General features: G+C 41.2%; 1 protein-coding gene and 1 non-coding gene across 6 annotated transcripts; both read right to left on the bottom strand.

The window, feature by feature from the left end:
• Positions 1 to 44: 44 nt before the first annotated feature.
• LOC119726223 lies at positions 45 to 12,120 on the bottom strand. 5 transcript variants are annotated; one of them, XM_038197831.1, is made up of 5 exons: positions 5,765 to 8,076; positions 4,771 to 5,464; positions 4,018 to 4,166; positions 3,427 to 3,551; positions 45 to 3,102 (listed from the first exon to the last, which is right to left on the bottom strand). In XM_038197831.1, the coding sequence occupies exons 2-5, from the start codon at positions 5,396 to 5,398 to the stop codon at positions 3,021 to 3,023; spliced, it is 984 nt and encodes a 327-aa protein (XP_038053759.1). In that variant the 5' UTR covers positions 5,399 to 5,464; positions 5,765 to 8,076; the 3' UTR covers positions 45 to 3,020. The 5 variants fall into 5 exon arrangements, with proteins under 5 accessions (XP_038053759.1, XP_038053760.1, XP_038053762.1 ...); XM_038197832.1 differs by having other exon boundaries at positions 7,354 to 8,076; XM_038197834.1 differs by having other exon boundaries at positions 7,936 to 8,074.
• On the bottom strand, positions 4,374 to 4,446 carry Trnaa-ggc. Its single transcript has one exon. It is a non-coding gene; the product is annotated as a tRNA-Ala (tRNA).
• Positions 12,121 to 12,143: the final 23 nt, after the last annotated feature.

Genomic DNA, 12,143 nt, shown 5'->3' with positions numbered 1-12,143 from the left:
CATTCCAACTTTGGCATAGCAAGGAAATGGGCAAAGAATTATGATCATGTCTCTTTTTCTCACATTTATTGCCTGATTACTTTAGTTATCGATATATCCACTTTTACATTTCACTTTGTAGGAGTTAAATAACATTTTACAGTGATTCTGTCATCTAGAAAAACTACAAAAATATAGTTACGCGTAGTAGGTTGTACTTGATGTATTTAGCAACATTAATCATATTAACAAATTGAACTTTACTCCATTTTTTTAAACGGATTCAGGAAGGAACAATACAAATAAACACAGAATATTACATATATGTAAAATAACTAGATGTATAAATATATCTATAACAGTACCATTTCAATTGTACTTTACACTATTGGTGTTTACGAAACTGTAGTTCTGTCTCTGAGGACTGTGGCTCAATATATGGTCTATATTGTTACATTCATCTTAACATGGTTGAAAACATAAAAGGCTTTAATGTCCAAGCAAGAGATGCAGCCGAACCAGAGACAAAGCCAAAGTTTCAAAAAAGGTTCTTAAAACACATTAAATATTACTAAGCACTATACTTTTTGGTTACAAATTTAAGTTAACACATTATTTTATTATGTACAACAAAGCATTTTAAATTAAGACCACACACAGAAACAGTTCTTTGAGATAACATTTTTCATAACTGTTTATGGTAAAAAATAATCGGGCAAAATGGTGGCACAAGGCAAACAAATGTTCCATATCTGATCTAGATAATCTCTCAAAATGCAGCAACGGCAATGCCACTGGCAAGAAATATCACTTTTAACATGTCTCATACCGATACTAAACAAGGTCAGTACACTTTGAGTGTTGAGAATTGGAGTAAATATGAGAAAAAAAAGTAGCGATACAAGCACGGTGGCCAAAGGGTAAAGAGTGCTCCAAAATGTTAGTATAAACAGTGATAACAGAAAGTCTTTGACCCCATGTTTCTAAAATTGGCAGCCTGAATATTGAGTGATAAACTGCTAGTCATGTACTGTTTGTTGGGAGTAAAAAAAAACAGCCTTTCCTATTCAAAAAGTTCTGTCACACAAGGCTAAAGTAACATTTTGTGGAGAACCAACTTGCGGGGCTCTTTAATATTCATACATGTAGTGTGAGCTAGTTACCACTGATCTAATTTTGCCATGAGCAATGCATCTTGTTAGGTAGTGACACCATACTGGTGTTGTACATGTAGTCGAGTAAATTTTCCGAGTACAATGTAAAAGGGTGCCCCTTTTGGCAAGTGATCTATATTTTTTGTTCCTAAGACTTCTCCTTGTAGCCCTTTACTAGGTTGAAACACCCCCGTCCAGTTTTCTCTTTTTCCCTCTCGAGTGTTATCTTTAGTCCCATGCCTGCAAGACTACTGCACCAGCGAGACCCCTTACTAAAAGTGGAGCGATCCCTTGGACAGGAGGTTGCAGCAGTCTGGGTGGTGTGGTCCAGCATGCTTTAGTGCTGTACCATCTACCATCAATTCCAACTGCCTTGTCTCTTGTCTCTTCTTTTCAGCTCGCCAACAATTCCAGGATCTTTGACCCCCTGCCCCCCCCCCCCCCCCCCGCCCCCTTACATGAGTACAAGTGCTTTATTATAAGTATGAGTACAAGAACACAGCAATTGTGTTGCTATGAGTATGAGTACTTTCCATGACTTCGTGCACTTTTCAATCGGTACAAACAATGTTGGGCACATATATGAAAGTCCACAAACAGTAATAAAGAATGGATTCTTTTCCTATATATGCCTTTAAAAATGTCAAATTCCAGCAGAATGTTTTCATGAGTACATTTACCCTTAATAAATTAAAGAAAATAATAAAACAAAACCAAACAAACAAACAACCCAACAAACTATATTGAAAAACATATATTACATAGAGTAATGATGAATGATAACGATACAATTGCACATATTTGCTAGTATAGACAGTTTCTTAGAAATTGGTTACCTAAACAAACACTTGTGTACCTAAACAAAACTTGATTAACTAATACCTAAACAGACACTTGCTTTAACTAACACTATAAGATTGCACAATGATCATTTGTTCGGAATTGCAAACCATATATATATATATAAACATTGATTTCTATTCTAAATATATGTAAAAATATTGTCACGATACAAGTTATTCTCAAGACCTCAATATATATATATATTTTCACATTGTTGTCTATGATCCTTTCACATCTACTAAATTACAAGCAAAGAGAATAGAATTATTAAATATTTTCCATACTTGATCAACCTCTTCAATCTTAATACCAGAGCCTTATATAGTGCACGTATCTACCAACAATTAGGTACTCAAGATGCTGGAAATGTCTATTATTAAAGACAGGTAAATGCTAAAAATTCAAATATTGTTTTTGTACAGATACTATAATTTCCTTTCTTTGTTAACCATTACTGTTTAAAATCCAATCTGTTGGGTTTTTTTATCAGTATACACAGAATAAAAGACTGTTTCTTACTACTGTTTGATAACAAGTAATCTAGCACGCTATTTTCGCTAAATTCCTTTTAAACAAGTGGCACAAAAAAAAAACATGACAAGCTTGAGAACATTTCTCACATTTGTGGCAGAAAAAACGTTTTCACACTAATAAGTAGCAAAATATTTTAAACAATGCTCAAAACAAATTCTGTATTTTTTTGTAGTTTTGCTATTAAAATCTAGCACTAGGTATAATTTTTTTAAATGTGCATATAATAACTTACATACTGACGACTACTCGCTCAGTGATTTTGTTGCAAATCTTCTGTTAATAAACCACAAGTATTCATGTATTTAACTGTGCAATTAAGTTATGCCTCAAAGCCAATTTTATATGCTGGGGAAAGGTTTTTGTTTGGCTGATTCTAAACTTATTTGCCAAGCAGTGAATAAATTTGCTTAGTAATTACTGTCTGCTAGCAACTCCGCAATATTGGTCCCTGCGTGTACAGTGCTCATGTTCCTGGTAATTAAACTAATGCAAACTCACGGGAGAAATTGCTTAAGACAGAACCTGGCGAAGTTTCTCTTGATCCTCCCTGCCAAAGCCGATGGATTCCAGATAATTCTCAACTGATCCATACCTAAGAAGAGAAAACACCAGGCAAATTATTGCAAAACAATTATGGATTCTAATTTGAGTCTTTCTCAAGAAAAGGCATGGCTAAAGATTTACCTTGAACAAAATATGCAGGAAAAGAACCAGTTTTACTGTTTGGGAGGCTTCTGCATTTGTGTAATGCCTACTTTAATAGCAAAAAGCCCTTGAAGTTGAGAACAAGTGTACCCATTCAGATTTGCTCGAACTCATGGTAAGTACTCGTGCAAACATACTTGTACTCGTATTCATCGTATTAAAGTTTCTGAACTAAAAGATTTCACCAGTGCTACTGCTAGCATTTACTTACTTGTCCCTCAGTAAAGCAAGTGTCTTCAACATTGTTTCCTTTTTGGCAAGTGCAAATGATTCGTCCAAATAGAACCTCTGCACTATTTCGCCGTGGACGGTTGACTGGATGCGGCTCAATCCTTCCTGAATCCAAAAAGAAAAAATTGAAAAACCAACAATTCAATCACCGTGCTCCATTTTAAGCCTTTTTTATCAGAAGTACATTTGAAAGTTCAACCTCCACAACATTGTACTGTTGCTCTACCATCTGAGCTCCCCAGCTCTACATAAGGTATGTTAATTACCTCCAAATATATCAATGTCTTTGTTGATTACATGATAAACTGTTTGTGTCTTTAGCCTTACAGGTACCCATTTATACTCATATGAGGTTATTGTGATAAAGTGTCTTGCCCAGGGACACAAGAGCACCATAATCCCCACATAGTGTGCAAGGTGATTCATATACAGAACAGGTTTTGGATTGTTAAAAAAATGGCACAAAATAATAACTATCGGGGAAACACTGCTTATGTACCTCCTTGCCTGCTTTACCACATTTTGTGTTTTTGGGGGGTTTGTTTTGCAATGTGAGCACAGTCGTACTTACCGTGGACAGAGCATAGTCCTCAGCGATGTAATTGTCTGATTTCCCCAGGATGCTAAGGACCATGGCTGTGGCAACGCCAGTCCTATCTTTGCCATGGGCACAGCTAAGCAATGCAGGGAGGTTCGCTGGATCAGAAAGGGTCTTCAAAACTGTTGGAAAAGAAGTTTGGAAAAGAAGACAATTTTAAGAGATATTCCTTTACCCCTATCCGGGATCCTTCAAATCCAGGAGAATCTTTTGGGAATTTTGTAGGATGTATATCAATGTATGTTAATTGTCAATAGGTAGGGTCTATTCCAAAAACATTGCGCAATATGAAATAAAAGAGAAAAAGAAACGGATTTAAGGAAAGAAATCGACTGGAGCAGGGTTTGAACCTGTGACCTCCGGATTGCCATTCCGGTGCTCTACCAACTGAGCTATCCAGCCCTATATGTTGGTGGTTCCCCAAATTGTCAATGACTTTGTTCATGAGCATTAGTCAGACGCCATAAACCTGCATAAGCTCTGTAACCAGAGACTGTTTTGCGGATACCGCCATCTTTGTGTTTATGTGGTAATCGAAGGGAGCATTTCAATAAATACATTATTGTCATAAATACATTGTGTTTGGGATACAATGGCTTGATGGGATCATGTGACGTAGTTCGATTGAAATGCCCCCTGAAATAATCAAGTGTCCACAAAGATGGCCTTATCCTCAAATGGTCTATATTCGTGAGGCTGCAATGTTAAACCTGATTCTTGACTTACTGAAACACAGCTGCTTGCCTCCGTACTCTAGAATGCTGGAGTACACACCCGCCATGCCCACGGTGTTCAATTCCCGTGAGAAAAAGCGCATCAGGTACTTGTTCTGGGTCCCCAATATAGCGTCGACGATGATAACAATGAAACTGAGCAGGCATTTGTAGAGTGGGGCTATGCTGAAGATCCCCAGAATTAGTTTGAAAGAGTAAAAGTCAATGAGGTAACGTCGTCGTGGAATTACAGGGGATTGTTCATCAGTCGTAACAACGTGTTTTCCATTCAGGTCCTTCAACGGAATGGCACTGTTCATTGGGTAGGGCTTTGTTTTGGGGTTCGGGAGTTTCGGAACTAAAACCGGGACGTCCTGGTCGATCGCTTTCGGCGTTCCACACTGCACTTTGGTGTACTCCCTCTGGCTTCGCATGTCAAAGAACGTGCGAATACCAAGTTCCTCCAGATGGATGATGTCGTCAGGGGATGCACGGTCCTGCCGCGCCGAGCGGAACAGCTTACCGCCGGCGTCAATTCTTCGGAGATTCAGTATTGTGTCTAGTGGGATCATGTTCCCGGCGGGGCTATCGACACAATCGCTGCCGGAGGTCTGTTCAGTGGAAACTAAGTTGGAGTCCATCTTGAGGGAGTGTGGTGGGTGAGCAGTTGATGGATATAGATGTTGATATGAGGTGTTACATTAAGTCTGCAAAAAAAAAAAAAAAAAATTCGTATTTATTCATCATTATCTGATAACTGGATAAGTAGCAGAAACATTCTCTCAGATTTCCAGAAATTCATAGATTTCCAATTTCCTTACATTAAATTAAAGAAAAAAGTGATATAGAATTTTCAACAATGGGTCTGCAATGCGATGCAAGGGCACAGCCTATCCTACATCTCAGGACTTGATTGCCACCCTCCACTCTTCCCTATCCATCATTAGGGTCCACATATCCCCTGTGATACTCAAAGAACAACATCCCGCCGCAGCTTGTCAACATACGTGTCTCTCCGGTCCTCCACCTCCTCTTGCCAGTTTCCCGAGTCGGCTCCCACAGGATGGTGTCATGGACTGCCAGCTCTGGGTGGTGGACGGAGTGGCCCGCCAGACCCATCTAGGCCTCCTCTCCCTGATGTTGTCCGAGATACGTGGAAGGCCTCCATACAGGTCGATGTTGTGGATGTGGTCTTCCCAGGCAACACCCAGATCCATGCGCAGCATCCTGGAGTAGACGCCATCAAGTGACTTCTCCTGCTGCACAGTGAAGGTCCATCAGTACCATAAAGTAGCACACAAAGAGTTGCCTCTTCATTGAGTTATTTCTTCATTGAGTGCGCCCCACTCATGCCAGAGCCCTCCTGGCCTTCAGCTCCTTCTCTGTTGAGGCGATGTAGGCCCCGAGTCCTCCACCACCTCTAACACTAGCTAGCTGTCCCATCGCCAGTAGCGACCGTTGCATCCTCTGTGTTGGGGGCTATCACCGTCGTCTTTTTGGCATTGAGCTAAAGGCTGATCTTTTAACACTCTGATTCTACCGCGAGGCGCGAGCAGCAGCATACACTTTTTCTGCTGTATCAGATACAAGGCCAATATCGTCTGCAATGTCAAGGTCAGTCATCATGACTGGTCACGCCCGCCAGCTTCTCCTGGGTGTGAGAGTGAAACCCAGCTCCTTCCTCGCCATCAATCGTAGCGTAGTCAAAGACTACCACAAATACTACTGAAGTAGACCAGTGTATCGCCCTTTAGTACTCCTGCCAGGATCTCAGTACAGCATCCCTCCGTCGGGAGAGAGCTCCTTGGCAGTGGATCGAGTATATACAGCTGCAACTGACTGGACCACCTTCTTTGCCTACATGCATAGGCCACGAAGGATACATATCATTTTTCCTCTGTGCATGGTGCCAAAGACCTTGCAGAAATTGATAAAGGTGAGCACTGCTGGTATCTGGTAGGCTTTCACCATTGTGTGCACACCCTCCAGTTCACACCCTCCAGTATCCTCCTCGGCGCCACTATCTGCTGAACCATCATGCGCTTCAGCCGGAAGCCATTCTGTGATGTTCTGAGCAGAGGATCTAGAGCGGGTCTCAGTCGGGATACTGAGCAGCATCCTGTTGTACATGTAGGTCTTGGCGAGAAATAGACTTGGACTGATGCCCCAATAATTGTCCATCTTGACTTGAGAATAAATTGGGCATGTTGGGAAGATGATCAGGTGCTCCAGAGTGCTGGTAGTGTTCCTGTATTGTATGCTCTATTTAAATAATTTAGAGCAATATCATCTACAGGGACATGTTTCAGGACTTCTGGGGTAGGGGTCACTCCGTCTTCACCTGACAGGCCTTCATTTTTAAGGAGCGCGATCGCGCTCCTTCGCGCTCCTTAACACGGTTTCTGGCGCGCAAATAATAGCGCTCCTGGGTAAATTTGCAAGCTTATTAATTGTTGACTCCAGTTTTTGTCTACATAAAGCCAACAGTAAAATCTTGTCAATCCAAATTTTATATACTTGATTTCTTAACTTGTCATCCCGATGTTTGAACGATTTTGTTGCGAAAAAAAGCAACAAAAGTAAGTCGAATACCTACGTAAAATCCACCCATAATCATCGCAAGGATTTTGTAAACATCGCAGTTACTCGAGCCCATCCCATACATCATGTACACGGACACATTAGCCATTTTCTTTTCATCAACGACATGTAGCACGTTCCATTATGATCAAGGGTACTGGCAGGATCGTCATTCAGACGTGCACCGCCATTAAGTGAATAAAATGAAATAATAATTTCGGTTGAGATCAGTTTATAAATGAGTTTATAAATATTTATAATGTAAAACTAAATGAATAAACCTCCGATGAAGTGAAAACACAAAACAATTATGAAATGGATGGGCCGAGCAATTAAAACCACCTACTTTGTAATACCAACACCCCTATTTTTCGATAAAATGGACGTGGCCGCGCCCAAGCCACGCATAACACGTAGGCCTACTTGTGCGCGATCTAATACTGTGCAGCCAGACAATTAACAGTGTGAAATTACACCGTTTTTCTGGAAGTTGTGATATTCCAAAGGGAGCCAGAGTTTTTGAACGGCATTTTGAATGATCTCCGGTACATCTACAAGAAACTAGCGTTCATTTTTGACAAGTTTGGGTTGGAAATACCTTACGAAAGGTTGAGCTCATTTGTCCCACAACGATAGAGTGCAGAGCGATTTTCCGTGTGTCGACTACCGGGCTATGCCCGCAAGCGCGGCCGGTCAACTGGCCACCCGTGCACGGTGATATTGTTTGTGCGTGGTACTGTCACGCCCCAACTATCGCATCGGTCCCAACTATAGTTGGGTCGGCCCAACTATAGTTAGGACTGGAGTTGCGCCGGACGCTTCATGCTTGATAGATCTTGTTGGATTAAATGTTCCGCGGCGCTGGCACCGTGTATTCGTCGTGCATGCATGCCGCAAGGCTTATACTGCCTAGTTGGATGAGTTGTCCAGCTGCTGGGTTTTATTATCCAGCAACATTTTGCAAAATTCAAAGATTGCCATGGCCGGCCAACTATAGATGGGCCGGTTTGGGCCCCTACCATAGCTAATGTCAAAGGTCTCAAGTCGGACATGTAATAAGCAGAGCTGTAGAGAATGTTTTATAGTCGTACATCAATGTACTATAGTTGGGACTGCCAAATAAAAATATTGCGGTGGCCCAACTACAGGTCCCCACCCATAGATACTAGATCATTTCATTGGTCCCCAGTAAAGTCAGATGTATTAGAGTTGTAGGGAATGTTTTATAATCGTACAACAATGTTATGTACACTATAGTTGGGACCGCAAAATAAAAAGATTGGGGTGGCCCAACTATAGATTCGCCCCATCAATAGCTAATTTCAGTGGTCCCCAGTAAAGTCAGACGTGTATCAGAGCTGTAGGGAACGTTTTATGGCTGTACATCAATGTAAACTATAGTTGGGACACCGCAAAATAAAAAGATCGGAGTGGCCCAACTATAGATGGGCCAGCCCAACAATGGAACTTACAGTTGGGACTGTCCCAACTATAGTTGGGACAGTCCCAACTATAGTTGGGCCAGCCCAACTGTGGAACTACAGTTGGGACAGGCCTAACTATAGTTGGGACCGATGCCCAACTATAGTTGGGACCGATCAAGGGCGGATCCAGAACACAATTTTGGGGGGGGCCAAAAAAATGTTTGGTTCCCCCCAAAAAGTGGGTCAAAAAAATTACGGCGTGGGGTTCGGGGCCCGCTTAAGGGCCCCGAAAACATTTTGGATTCTAGATGCTCTGTGGTGTGATCTGAGGCGATTTCTGACCACTTTAACCAATGTTTTTTTTGAGGAAAAGATGGTGGTGTACTCATTGCCTGCCTTTATTGCGATGTCAAAAAGTGGGTCAAAAAAATTACGGCGTGGGGTTCGGGGCCCGCTTAAGGGCCTCGAAATTTTTTTGGATTCTAGATGCTCTGTGGTGCGATCTGAGGCAATTTCTGACCACTTTAACCAATGTTTTTTTTTTGAGGAAAAGATGGTGGTGTACTCATTGCCTGCCGTTATTGCGATGTCACATAAAAAAAAAAAAAAATTGATTTCGTTTTGGGGGGGGCCATGGCCCCCTTTGGCCCCCCCCTGGATCCGCCCTTGGGACCGATGCGATAGTTGGGGCGTGATTCGACATTTTGTAATGGCGTTCAATACTTGTGGTAGCAGACCAGTAAATAAACTTCCATAGACCCCAATGGTAAATGCTCCCACTTCAAAAATTCGGGGAAAATACTCACAACTCTCCAAGGTGCTCGAGACACACATCAAATTGAAGCTGATTTCATCATCTTTCATTTTCTTTTCAATTTTCGGGGGGTCAACTGATGACTTTTAGGAGAAATTTCCATCTGAAGATGATCACCCCTGAAAATAGTCCTGAAGCCCATCGCCATTTTGAAAAACGATGCCTACACTCCATTGCAAAATAGAGCGCTTTTAGGGTCCAAATTACATCCAAATTACACAGAACTGCAAGCTCCCAGTCCTGTGCACGGCTTCCACCCATATTTTTTACAATCCCTCAAGTTCATGGCCCACAGCATGCTCAAATACCGAAGATTTTGAGGGCATGCAAATCGTGATTTGGCCGGCGCAGGCAATTTCGGACCGATTTACTGGTCTGCACCCTATAGTACATTTCTGTGACCTTACTTTCGATCCTTTTATTTTTTGTGCCCAAAACCAAATATTCATATAATTATTTTCCTTTTCTATTTTACTAATTTTGAGGATTTATGTGACAAAAAAGTATTTCTTTGACAGATGTATGACCGGACTTAAATTAATTGGATTTTTTTTTTTGGGGGGGGGCTCTATTCATTAATTTGGATATAAATTTAGAACCCCTCAAAAACACGGTTACACCACATGATACATATGCAAATTTAAACAAAAACAGGTTTTTAGTAAAGTTAGTAAACCAAAACAAACTATTTGATAAAAAAAATTAATAAATAAAAATGGAATAAACAGTAAATAAAACAAAAAATAAAAATAAAATAAAGTGAATATAATAAAAACGAAGTAAAATAGAACACACACAAAACCACTTAAGAACCACAAGTCAACTCCAATTTGTTTTTCATTTTTATTTCCAATTCCACATCAGGATGATTCACAAACAAGTAAAACTTAAACCTATTAAATTGACATGAATTAAGCACTCAATTTGTAGTGAACAGTCGCATCTGTTTCTCAGTTCTGATGCACGTGTGTGTGCATGATATGAAAGGCTTCAGGAAATGATTTGGATTCATTTTTTACATTGAGCACAAAACATGCAAATTGAGCTCCTCGGACTTCCCAGGAGAGCAATTTTGGGTGCTCAAATTGAGCTCCTCGGATTTCCCAGGAGAGCGATTAACTGAGCTCCACGAATTTCTAAAAATGAAGGCCTGACTTGATGCTATTCTCTTCTTGGCATTACATCCAGACTGATGGATCATGCTGAGTTATCGACGTTAACGTAACGTCTTCCCAATAACATCCCCACCCTTCAAAGGCACATCCCCGTGCAACGACTACTCCCCCCCCCCCCCCATTTCTCCACCCCTTCCAAACGCCTTCCGATCCCTTCCCGCAATAAAAAGACGCAAAATCCGCTGCACTGCCAAACAGGGACAGAGTTCTGCTTTCCAGTTACCCTAATTTGACAGCCCCTACCCAAATTTTTTTTTTGGGGGGGAATGGGTTAAAAAAAACCCGAAAACCATCAATTACATGAATTACTACCTACCTTTGACTGCATGCAGACACCTCCATATGATCGTACACAAACAAATTGCCCCCCCCCCCAAAAAAAAATCCTTAGCCTAGGCTACCTACCTACCCCTATTTTCAAATGCCATCTCGAAAGCAGAACATCTTTTTTTTTGCCCAAGACCACGAGTTAACCGCTATTCATAAATACCTCAGACAGTTTAGCCGTTCCTATTGGTCGAGAGCCCGTCACGTGGCCGGTATTAAACGGATGATAAAGACATGGCTAGCTGGTCTTAAACACTTTTCCAGTGTCACAATAAAATGTGGACTCCTAAAAATCCAGTGCCTCTTATCGTTTCATTGGTTGAACGTTCACAATCCTCACGTAGGCATGCGCAACACTACCAGGGAGTTAGAATTTTATAGTTCTAAATTCAAAACGCAACGCGCCAGGTGCGTTCTGCGCGACATCGCATAGAACATAATACGCGCGCGTCAATCTCCATAAAAGGGTTGTTTTCATCTTACTCGCCAGCTGAACACTCCATTATTTTGCAGGGGGGATGATTCAAAAAGCATAAAGTGAATTTGTTGAACAAAATCGGGATGTTTTGAACGAATTATGTGATTTTTTTTTACCGAAAAGGTATTTATGAATGGGAATAAATATGTACTCCGTCGGTATTTATCACTCTGTTTAATACCACTTAGAGTCTGGGTGCTGATAATTACCCTCGCCTCCGGCTCGGGTAATTATCAGCACCCAGACTCTAAGTGGTATTAAACAGAGTGATAAAAACCTCCGGAGCACACATTTATTCCCTTAGTAATACATACAATACCTACCGATGAGCCTGAACTTGAAGAAATCTCGACTTAAAATCCGTGGAAACTTTGGAGCCTTTTGGTCGACTTGGTCGATTGTGTTGCCGTGATTACTTGGTTACAATTTGACTTGAGCTATCCATGGAGGAGGGAACAGTAACGATGTCTTTCATTGGTAAATGATCAATAACGGAACGGAGAAAAATCGCCCACACGCCAAAATGATAAAAATTGTCGCTAAAAACTGTGCAGTGGAAATAGTCTGGTACCCAGTTCAATCGTCTCA

This window comes from Patiria miniata, unplaced genomic scaffold (assembly GCF_015706575.1).
Source record: "Patiria miniata isolate m_02_andy unplaced genomic scaffold, ASM1570657v1 HiC_scaffold_2, whole genome shotgun sequence".
NCBI classification, from domain to species: Eukaryota; Metazoa; Echinodermata; class Asteroidea; order Valvatida; family Asterinidae; genus Patiria; species Patiria miniata.
Note: the sequence above shows the minus strand (reverse complement) of the source record. Positions and strands in the feature narration are given on the sequence as shown.